The sequence below is a fragment of the Myxocyprinus asiaticus genome, chromosome 45 (genome assembly GCF_019703515.2).
Source record: "Myxocyprinus asiaticus isolate MX2 ecotype Aquarium Trade chromosome 45, UBuf_Myxa_2, whole genome shotgun sequence".
Taxonomy (NCBI): Eukaryota; Metazoa; Chordata; class Actinopteri; order Cypriniformes; family Catostomidae; genus Myxocyprinus; species Myxocyprinus asiaticus.
Genome location: NC_059388.1, coordinates 18,228,921 through 18,240,450, shown reverse-complemented (window position 1 = coordinate 18,240,450; position 11,530 = coordinate 18,228,921). Strand labels below are relative to the sequence as shown.

General features: G+C 39.7%; 2 protein-coding genes across 3 annotated transcripts in view; both read left to right on the top strand.

Moving 5' to 3' along the window:
• The first annotated feature begins 297 nt into the window (after positions 1-297).
• Positions 298-7,769, top strand: LOC127435030 (zinc finger C3HC-type protein 1-like). Its single transcript, XM_051688147.1, has 10 exons — positions 298-446; positions 880-982; positions 1,162-1,312; positions 1,407-1,490; positions 1,590-1,717; positions 3,687-3,835; positions 3,941-4,196; positions 4,416-4,619; positions 6,512-6,718; positions 6,925-7,769. Exons 1-10 carry the CDS (start codon positions 313-315, stop codon positions 6,994-6,996), a joined length of 1,488 nt encoding a protein of 495 aa, XP_051544107.1. The 5' UTR covers positions 298-312; the 3' UTR covers positions 6,997-7,769.
• Positions 7,770-8,200: 431 nt separating this feature from the next.
• LOC127435088 (ubiquitin-conjugating enzyme E2 H) overlaps positions 8,201-11,530 on the top strand; it is a 42,100-nt gene continuing 38,770 nt past the window's right edge. For both annotated transcript variants that reach the window (XM_051688259.1, XM_051688258.1), the window contains exon 1: positions 8,201-8,450. In XM_051688259.1, the coding sequence (XP_051544219.1) occupies positions 8,398-8,450 (53 nt within the window). In that variant the 5' untranslated portion in view covers positions 8,201-8,397. The remainder of the gene's footprint in view (positions 8,451-11,530) is intronic.

The following is an 11,530-nucleotide window of genomic DNA, read 5'->3' as shown; positions in this document are numbered from 1 at the left end:
CAATTATGTTTTATCATTAAATTTGTAAACTAAACAATGCCATGAGTTGTAGTAGTGTGAAAGCCCTTGCACACATGCCACAGCAGTTATTTTTACTACAATAAAACTTTTGTAACTTGATTTTAGCCAACACTTGCATCAAAATAAGAAATGTATAAGAAATTTAACAAAAGGACAGAAAGATTCATAAACTGTGTGAAGCAGTCGCTACGTTTACCATGGTATATTTTTGAAAGGGATGGGGCGGAACTGTGTAAAAAAGGTTGATAGTTTATATCTTCCAGAGGAAGGGTTTAGAGATAGACACCAAACATGGCGGCGCTCGGCAGCCGTGCAATTCGCCCAGAAAACGGTGAAAAACAAAGCAAATCTCCTCTTGTATCCCCTCTGAAAGTAAGAGAACTTCTCAGTGAAGGTGTCGCCTCAGAAGACAACGTGTTAAATTGGTAAGAGTTTCACTTTACCAGAGAGACAAGTTGCGAAGAAGGGAGTGTGTGCGGGAAGCAGGGCAGGGGAGGGAGGTGAGGTGAACAGCATAGGACAAGTTTTATTGGAAATTGACCAACGATTTTGCACATCATGTTGGTTGACTAATTGCATGCATGAAGAATTACATGTATATCACATGCACTGTCACTCATAAACAGCTCGTGTAAATGCATTGCACGTAATTTACTACACCTATTAACAAATACAGTTTATGATAATTGTTTTGTTGCCTTCTTTATAAAAATGCATTGGTGCAATTTCACTTTTATATTGCCAATATTCTAATGTTTTTGCCAGGAAAATATGGATTTATGCTTTGCTTGGAACATTGCAAGTCTATATGTAATATTTATTACTAGGTTGATATTCACTTTCTTCTCCAAATCTCAGTTCACAGCAGGATCTAAACACATTGTCTCCAAATGGCCTTGGCAAAGCTCCTTTTGAGGCATCAAACAAAGAAACATTTTTCAACAGAGTGGAAACATACTCTATATCCTTTTATGCATTGCTTTGTGAAAACAAAAAGATCCAGATGTCTATGTATAGAGTTGGATGAGAAAACCAATAACCAATTTATCTTCCATCTTAAATTGATGCATGATACGTGTTTTTGATGCTGTATTTATTCTCTGGAAAATATGTATTAAAAAATGTCCTTAACATAAGTACTGCCTGAAGTGGGCTGGAAAGCCCCGTGCTCTTTCGCCATTGAGATGTGCACGGTATGGCTGGATCAATGTAGACTGTGACATGCTAAAGTGTTCTAGTTGCCAGGCTTTCCTCTGTGCATCCATTCAAACCACCTTGGACTTCCAGAAATGTGAGTTTTACAGAATGTTTTTAAGGAGTGATGCAAAGTTTTTGCATCTGCTTATAAACCAAATCTCTATTTGTTGTCTAATTTACACTTTCAGATGAGGGACGGATTTCAGAGTTGCTACAGCAACTTCAAACGCAACATGAGAAATTCTGTTCTTGGCCAGATTTTCCGTGTCCAGGTATTTTGAGAAGTTTGGATTGCTTTCTGCAACTGTGTGGCTTCTTAATCAGAAACTGCAAGTCAAAAGTTGTTGTTTTTTTTGTTTGTTTTTTGGCAGACCGATTTTGGATGGTTCCTATTAATGAGCCTACAGTGCTACTTGGTGCCTTTCTAGACCGGTTCAAAAGTGCTTGTCTTCTAGAACAACAGCTGCCTGAAATTAAGCCAGAGCAGTTCAAAGCTATGGTATGACATGTTCCCTCATGACTCATTTTAAAGAGCCCATATTATGCTCATGTACAAGTTCATAATTTTATTTTGGGGGTCTACTAGAATAGGTTTACAAACTTTAATGTTCCAAAAACACATAATTTTTCTCATACTGTACATACTGTGGCAGTTCAGGAGCAGTGTTTTCTGTGGGAGAGAGTAACTGCCTTTGGCTTGGTCTTTGTGCTTTGTAACTTTGCAGACCTTTTACATACACAAACAGGGGGCTGGGGTTAACAGCATGAATATAATGCCAGTATTACTTATTTATGTGCAGTGCAAGTCATGGTTTAAAATTGGTAAACTAAGAAGGTGTTAAGGGCCAGTGTTTAAACAAAGATTTTGTAAGATTAATGACTTAAGTCTTTGAAGTTCATCCTGGATTAACTGCAGAAGTTCACATAGATGCATTGTCCTTTGTTAGTTGGCTGATGAAGGCATTTGTTGGCAGTTAATTGATAGTCTATGTATTCCATTTCAAGAGTGTAGTCCATCATTAGACCAAGGTGATGCAGGCAGAGATCAGTGAGGTGCTTCGGCAGTTTCGGTGAGGTCTATCCTAAGTCCAAGGTTCAGACAATGGCATATGAAGTATCCCATGTCTTATGGTTGGAGTTGGCATCAGTTCATCCTCTGAATAGACTGAAGTGATGTCTGGCTGGCACTGGCTGCATTTAGTCATCATCATTCAGACACATGTAGCAGTGGAGTCCGACACTAAGCAGAAACGGAGCTGGATCTGGCTGGTTCTGGTGACCTCGGGATAAGAATCCCGAGGTTGAGACAGGGAAACAAATAGAATAATATTAGCGTAGATGCCATTACATTTTTATAGATAGAGTTATAGATTATGATAAATGTTTCTGGTTTCGGCAGACCTAACTAAAGCAGCCTAATTGTGAGTTGATGGATAAATTAGATGCATGTCTGGCTAAATATTTGAATTTTGTCTTAAACTCAGTGTGTCTAACCCTATCCTAACCCTAACTCGGTGTGTCTGCGTCCCGAACAGTGTTAGGGACTATTCCATAGTTTAGGAGCCAAATAGGAAAAGGATCTACCTCCTTTTGTGGATTTTGATATTCTAGGAACTATTAATAGGCCAGAATTTTGTGATCGTAATGAACGTGATGGAATATAGCATGTCAGAAGGTCATTTAAGTACTGCAGAGATAGACCATTCAAATCTTTGTACGTAGTTAACAAAATTTTTAAATTAATACGAAATTTAACAGGTAGCCAATATAACAATGATAAAATGGGGCTAAAATTATCATATTTCTTGGTTCTAGTCAGCACTCTGGCTGCTGCATTTTGAACCAATTGAAGTTTGTTTATTGAACTTGCTGGACATCCTCCCAGTAATGCATTACAATAATCTAGTCTTGGTCAGGAACACATTAATTAGTTTTTCGGCTTCAGCTATAGAAAGCATGTGTCATAACTTAGCAATATTTCTGAGGTAGAAGAATGCTGTTCTACAAACATCGGAAATTTGATTTTCAAAGGACAGATTGGTATCAAATAACACCTAATTTCTTCGCTGTAGAAGACGATGTAACTACATCCATTGAGATATTTTAGCAGCTTATTTTTAGAGGTTTTTGGTCCAATAATTAGTACCTCTCTTTTGTCGAAATTTAATAGAAGGACATTTCTGGCCATCCAGTCTTTGATTTCATTGATACACTCTACTAATTTGGAGAATTGTGAAATTTCGTCGGGTTTCAAAGAAATATAAAGTTGGGTATCATCGGCATAACGGCGGAAAATTGTTCCACGATTCCTGAAATAACTTATAGGGGAAGCATATATAAGGACAAATGTAGAGACCCTAAAAATGATCCCTGTGGCACTCCATACTTAACTTTTGTTTGATTTGACAATTCCTCGTTTACATAGACAATGTAAACTCACTCGATCTCTCAATGTTACTCTTTCTTAGACATTGACTGAAGATATTATAAGTATCCTACTACAGCTGATTGAAGATGAGCAAATGAAGCAGGGAGGTTCTCCCACAAAGGCCTCATCAGATCCACTCTCTGTACAAGTGGCAGCATGCATTGTTGCCCTTTGTGGATGGGCAGCCAGGTAAAAATCCAGCCAGTGACCTTCCACCAACCATTTGAAGTGATAGTCTTTTGTATATTGGTTTTATTAGCAAACTACACTTTGCTGTGCTGTGTTCCCTTTTAGCCCAGCACTCCATTCGTTGAATCTGCCCATCCTCACCTGTTCATATTGCATGAGAAAAGTGGGACTGTGGAACTTCTTTCAAATGGAGAGTGTTTTAGGAGAGGGTGAAAATCCTCCCTCGTCTCCGACATCTACTACCAGCATGACTCCATCTCAAGGCTCATGTGGGGAGAAGGGGACTCCCTCTTCACCATCCCAGTCCCCCACTCCATGTCGTATGAAGCTGCGTAGTCAGGACACCACTCGCTCTGAGCAGGTTAGTCTTGGTTGCATTTGTTTGACTTAAAGAGGTTGATTTACATTAAGTTATACAGTATATATGCCATTAGTTTGTCCTGTTTAAGACCATACATTTTCCAAATAAACATAACATGAAGTGCCCATATGCTCAGTTATAAAAGTTGATGAACCTCAACCCCAAATATATAAATTAAAATTTTGCATGGTTTGTTTTTGGCTGGGCTTTTGCGTATAGACGGAAAACACCCCATCCCCACTGGTTTCCCGCACAAGAACTAGGGAATCCCCTATTCCTCATGAGGAGCTACCCAGTTCCCTGCCCAGAGGCAAAAGACCCATGACCCGCAGCAGGGGCCAGGGAGAGAACCTGGCGGTGGACGTGCCCTCTAGCCCACAGCGAAAGACAAAGCGCCCTCGTCTCTCCTCTGCTAGTGGCCCTGTAAGGACAAACAGTCAATGTTTATGTATCATCATCATTGCTACTTACTATTTACCTCAGTATTCAGTAAGCAGTACTGAGAAGTTAGGCTTGAAATTAGACTCCTTGGAATAATTACATAAATCTTAAAGACTTTATTTCTTGAACAATTATCAGATGACACCAATATTGCAAAAATAAAATAAAAAATACTGGTTACGAGAAACCATTGTCATCACTTTAACCTTATAAGTGTCTTTAACCCTTATATTGTGTTGGGACAATACTGACCGATTAACTTGTATTAATATGTGGCTGTGTGTTTGCACACACAAAGTCCTTGGACATGTACACACACACACACAAACAATACGTTTGTTGAGTGCCCTTTTGTGCATCGACTTTCCATGTAACTCTTTGAGGAATATTTCAAGATCTACTTATTGTATTGTGTTGCGTTTGGGCTTGTTTGAATCGGGATAGTCTGCTGTAAGTTACGATATGTCATTGTCTATGTTATATGTATGTTTCAGGAAGTAATAAGGAAAACCATGACAAAAGACACTCCTGTTAATTATATTTGTGTGTCGGTGGCAGTTATTTTTTTCTAGTATTCACTGCAGTTTGGCCTCTGAGTGAAACAAGTTTTCTCATTGCATTTAAGTAATTGAGACCTTTCCAACGATATATAACACATGGCTAAATATAATTGCTGTAATAACAAATTTGCAAATTATGAGAACAAAACAGTTCTAATTTGTCAGCAAATTAAAAGGCATTATTTAGAATTGGTAGGATCAGCTATATGCATCAAAAAGTCCAGGTTCTAAAGGCGGTCGCACACCAGATGAGAAGCGCCACGCCGTGTCGCGTTGCAGCTAGGACACGGCACAGGTATCAAACACAGGGCACGTCGATGCGGTTCAGGTGGCAGACAGTACATGCAAAAGTTACCAAGGTTTTTCCCTTCTTCAAGAATGAACAAGGCTAGAGTAAATAATCTATGTCCTTTGATAATGATTTGGGTCGAATTTAATAAAAAATATGTGAGATGCGCACCGTGGTGTGGCAGACATTTTTAATCGTAGCTTGGTGCCACCGACAGACGCCGAGCGGCGGCGGTGTGTATATTCAAAGAAAACAATTGTTTTGAATTTTAGAATGCGCCATGTCATCCGTCAGATGCGTCCGTTATGCGAACTCCTTTAAGCTTTAAAATTACATCAATTTTGTATAAATTAATGTTTAAAAAAAAAAGTGCAGGGGCCTGGGTAGCTCGGCGAGTATTGATGCTGACTACCACCCCTGGTGTCGTGAGTTCGAATCCAGAGTGTGCTGAGTGACTCCAGCCAGGTCTTCTAAGCAACCAAATTGGCCCTGTTGCTAGGGAGGGTTGAGTCACATGGGGTAACCTCCTCGTGGTCGCGATTAGTGGTTCTCGCTCTCAATAGGGCGAGTGGTAAGTTGTGCGTGGATTGCTGAGAGTAGCATGAGTCTCCACATGCAGAGTCTCCGCAGTGTCATGCACAACGTGCCACGTGATAAGATGCGTGGATTGGCCTTCTCAGAACTGAGACTTGTCCTCCGCCACCCGGATTGAAGTGAGTAAGCGCGCCACCAGGAGGACCTACTAAGTAGTGAGAATTGGGCATTCCAAATTGGGAGAAAAGGGGATAAAATAAAAAAACAATGTACAAAGTCATAATTTCTTGACCGGAAACACAAAAGGTGTTGGCACAAATGAACACAACACAAGGGTTAGAATTGTCCTCCGCTTTAATGAAGGTCATGTTTAATTTTTACAGTGGAAATACTGAATGAATCGACTCTCTTTCTCAAAGTACAGGTATTTTTAGATAATTTAATTTTAAACCACATCTAAGCACTGAAGCTTTTTTGTTGTGGTGTTTCAGGAGGGGCCCTTGCACAAGAATTTGTTTGACCCAGTAGCCCAGCATAGGGACTGGTGTCCTTGGGTGATTGTGGGACAAGAGGAGAGGAATTTGGACAGCTCTGTCTTTGTTGGCTGTGAAGCAGAACTTCCACAACCTGTCTGGAAAGCAGCACTGACCCTCTTCATATCTTTAAAAAGGAGTCCAGTAGGATCCAGTCCATCTCAGGTGATCCCAATTCAATATTATGTAAGCTGAATCAGTCAGAACTTGTGAGAAAAAGAGGTCATTATTGACTGCAGTTCAACAATCTGTTGTTGTTGGACATCTAAGAGCTGCCCAAGCAAATCATTCTCATTTCAGGTGCTAACCTTTGTCGATCTAAGCTAAAAATCAATTGTCTTATGCTTTCACCCCATCTTTGTTTCCTCCAGGGTCCTCATGACAAATCGAAAAGGGTATTCTCCATATTTCGGCAATGGCAGGTATCCTCCCCATTCCAGTAAGTCGTGTTCTTGAAAGGAGGACTGGAAAGCCCTAGTGAAGATATTCTGGTGGCACGCTGTCCTTTGTAATAATGACAGTGATTTCATATAAGTGTTTCTTGATCGTGTGAGTCTTGTTTACAGTATTGGGTTTGGTTGGGAAAGGGACAGTAAATCCACATGGATCAAGGGACCTGTGCTGACCTACCTTACCCTAGAGCAAGAAAGCCTGACAGAGTTCTTCGGAAAAATTGTAACTTTACCACACTGTTTTGAATTTGGGCTTGTCCAGGTGGGGTGGTATCAATACTCTAAACCACAGTTGGCCTATGGACATCAACTGACTAGTGTTTGACATGCTTCTCACATGGACTGCCAAATAGTCCTTTCCTATTCACTAGGCATGGGGTTTTAAGGGGTCTGAACTGGCCTATATTTAGGGAAGCTTTAATGAAGTGCCTAGATCTACATTGGAAGACATGTTATTGCATCATAGCTGGACATTTTTAGATTATAGTATAGCCAAGGACAACCAGTGCTTTGTGTTTTTCTGCATTGTTGAAATAGATGTATGATGTTTACTTACATAAGAGTAAATAGGCTGCATACTATTCTTAAACTGTCTTTTGTCCGCATGCCAGCTGAAATGGATGTGCCATAATTTGAAAAGAGACTGCCAGTATAAATTAAATTGTTTGCTTTTGGACCACTTTCTTCTGCCACGGTTAGTGCCCTGCATGTTTATATTACTACATGCATGTAATACTGAGTGTGAAATATAATAAACATATTTCTTTACTGGTTTTCACAATGTACTTCTTAAATTATCTCTGTTATGTGACCACGTTGTCTTAGAGATACTCCACTTTTTTTTTTTTTTTTTTAAACCTTTGACTACTACAGCTTAAACACTTCCTATAATAAGAAATATGGGGAAAGATGTCTTTGCATACATATTTAGGACCCATTAAAGACTATTAGAAATATGGAGCTATTGGTAAACAATGCGTAGGAAAAAACACATCTGACTGTACTTAGGAAAAATATCCACTAACCCTTTCAACTATCATAACAAATGTGTCGGTGGTCTAACGGTAATAGTAGACAAGAACTACAATGGAATTGATCAAGACTACAAAGCTGAGGCGTCCGCTTTCTGAGACGTAACATGAAAGACCGCATTTCGTCGCGCCGTTATGACATCATCCGCGGAGGGATAGATATCTGGAGAGAGAGCAGTGCGGACAGAGGACTACCAGCACTATCCGCAGCGGACAGAAAGTGGAGGGTGAAAAATAACTCGAACCGACAGCTCGCCATATGCCAATGTGCAAAAATATACAGTTTCGATAGAGGCCAAGGGATCGAGAATCAGACGCAGAAGATTTGAGCTTTGGTCATCTGAAAGAGGAGTGTGTAAAGATGTCGTCTCCAAGTCCGGGCAAAAGACGAATGGACACCGACGTGGTGAAACTGTATCCTTTAAAATATAAACAACACAAATAACGTAACAATGTAGCTCTTAAATGCCTCCAATATTCGTGACAACCGGCCGAAAACATATCTCTTACTGTATATAAATCGTTTTGCGTGCTTTTCTGGTTTGAAAAACAGTTGTCAAAGCCAGTAAACGCGTTTATTGGATGGTGATCAGCTTTTGACAACAAAAGTGTTTTGATGGTTGTCAGTGCGGCCAGCAACAAAGCGAAGATTTACAGGCATTCAGCTCTCAAATAACAACTCACAAACCCAACGTTCAAATCTGATTTTTCTCGATTGAGATTTGTACGTTGTCAGTGTTCAAAAGCAGAAATGTTGAGAATTATTTATAGCAGATACATTGCTCTCTGTCCTCTGAGTGTTTTTGTCGTCGCTTGTCTTTAATTTACTGCTGTGAAATCCACATAAACACTAGACATCCACTTGTTTGTGCAGATAACATTTAGATATCTACATATAAATGATATCTGACTGATACAGACCAGTTTTCGATCAAAATAATGAATGTTACGGTTAATAGATTTGGCCTGCTAGCGAGCTAGCATAACCAACATCACAGACAGTTATTTATTTATTTGTTGATTGTTTTTGTCAGCGATTATTGCTCAAAAATAGACATACTTAAGTATTTCTAGCTCTCTTAACATGGATATATTTACACATAACGAAACTGCATGTACATATTGGTGATTTAAAAAAAGACACAGTAAGACGACACTCAGTTATAATCCAGCAAAGCACTTTAAATAATAACAGATCAGAAATGACCTAAACTTCAGATTAAGTGTCACTGTATAAACGGCGTATGTATTATAACGATGTCTGTGCAAATATTTTTCTCTCTTGCATCGAGGATCCATCTTGTTTTTCTGGCTTTTGTGTTAGGTCGAATGTTCTCGTTTGGGGTTAAATGTGTTGACAGCAAATTTGTTTTTCCACTCTTTTACTGATTGTAACGCTTTTGACGAGAAGGGAAGTTGCGTTGTTCGTACAGTTCTTGGGTGTGGATATTTGTCACTCCGTACATAAGAGTCCCATTACTTTTCAATGACTGGCAAACAACAAAAGTTTTGTCGAGTTGTTTTTTTCGTCCACTCTTGTCCTTTCGAGTCAGAAGTTGCACGGTTATTATGTGTGCAACCATGCTTTTATTCGGAGTGTGGTTTAGCTGGACTGTCAGTGTGTTTCGTTGGTTTTTTTGTTTGTTTTGTTGTCTATCTAAGCATCTAGAACTCGCAGTTGTGTTGTTTCTGTAACATCTGTGACTTGTGAACTCGAGTTTCTCCACGTTTGGTAGATCATTTATGAACTGCTGTAATGTCACCATGTGTGGAACAAAAGAATATATTTGTTTGCTTTTAAAGATCAGGAAAGTTTTTGTGCCTCAGACTACACTCAAAACTAGCTTATACGGCGATTTGATGAGTTAATTTCGTGTTATTTCAATCGTGTTGAAGATATTGACAAGTATATATAACAGGTCGTTTGTGAAACGCTACGTTAAACGTAAAATCCTGAAAGGCACTAGGATTGTCTAGTTATGTTTTTGTCTTCAGCAGTGGGATCTAGCCTTATGATTGGCCATTCTGTTACTACCCGGAAACTGCAAGTGGGTGGGACTAAACAGTTGAGTGACAATGTCCTAGTTAGTGATCAGAGCTGGGGTGGAGGTTAAAGGTAAATGGTTTTAATTACTAAAAACATCTGATGGCAAGAGCAAGTTTTTAGACCCCTTACAGCAGGTGTGACCCAAAGTTTTCCCCCCAAAGTCATTTAATGAAGTTTGGAGGAGGAATGCACAGACATGCACACACCAAGATAAATACAGTAATGATGTGATTTGGCTTCCTGTGTTATTTTGGTAAGCTGGACGCCGCAAAGTTTTCACTAGGAAAACATGACCACGGTAATTGACCAGTCTGCCTTGCTGAATCAACAGTAATTTAACCGTTTTACTCCACCACAGACACTAGAAGAAACTAATCATGCAAGGATTTGTGCACACAACTTTGGTGGGAACACAAGTAAATTTCCACATCGCTTAAAGCGTTTGCAAAACACGTCAAGTCAAGTCAGTTTTATTTGTATAGCGCCTTTCACAGCACACATTGTTTCAAAGCAGCTTTACAGAAAATCATGCATTAACAGAAAAAGAAACTGTAATATCAATAATGTCTTAGACATCATTGTGTAGTTTGATAAAAAATGATTGTGAACTGTGTATGCAAAGAAGCCCACCCTGCCCCCAAATACACAGTTTTAACATAAATACCCAATCACTTAAAAGGAGACCGACAGGTATATGACAACTGGGAACAGGTTTCCAGAGTGCCTCCTGTTGCTTGGGACGAGTGTTTGCAACTGGGATGTGGGCTGGGTGCATTGGAGTTTTCCATGTATCATTACTGTATATGCGTATCTATGTGGCTCACTACTGCATTCTCCCTCTTTGTGTAACTAGAACCTGAAATTCATTCCACTTTACGAAGGACAATTGAGACTGTAGGGCCTGTTAAAGAGTGTTGGTCTGATGAACAGGCACTGCGATCCACTCTTGGTCATTTATTGCAGGCACCTGAGAGCTGCAGATCTGGACCATGTTCAACTGGGAATTCATGAAAAGCATGTCAGAATGACCTCGCAGTGCCGAGCTGCCTTAAGCACTTCCTAAGCTCGAGAGAGAGAGATGATGACCCGTCTTTGACATCAGCAGATAGCTCTGAAACATGCTTAAACAGGTCAGAGCTGGCTGTTAGCTTTGACAGAGCAGCATGGAATAGCATAATATCAATATGTTGTGTAACATCTGTTGCACTTCTCATTTAGCCTATCGTCTGTTAGCTGAGGGATGTTGGTCTTATGAATTTATTTATTGGGAACTCAAAGGCCTCTTGATTTAATCAGCATGGACTGAGCTCCACTGGATCTTCTCTTTTTTTTCTCACATTGCCAAACCACCTTTTGATTTAATTAGCTAGACTAAATTTAACAGAAGTGCTTGCTTCATACTAATTTCATTGGCTTTGATACGCATCAATAGTTAACAAGGTCAGTT

What these genes read in the sequence shown, in the direction of transcription:
- LOC127435030 (XM_051688147.1), top strand. Translation starts at nt 313, where the DNA reads ATGGCGGCGCTCGGCAGCCGTGCAATTCGCCCAGAAAACGGTGAAAAA. An exon ending in GAAGACAACGTGTTAAATTG is followed by an intron (nt 447 to 879) that starts GTAAGAGTTTCA and finishes TCCAAATCTCAG; the next exon opens with TTCACAGCAGGATCTAAACA. An exon ending in ACACCACTCGCTCTGAGCAG is followed by an intron (nt 4,197 to 4,415) that starts GTTAGTCTTGGT and finishes TTTTGCGTATAG; the next exon opens with ACGGAAAACACCCCATCCCC.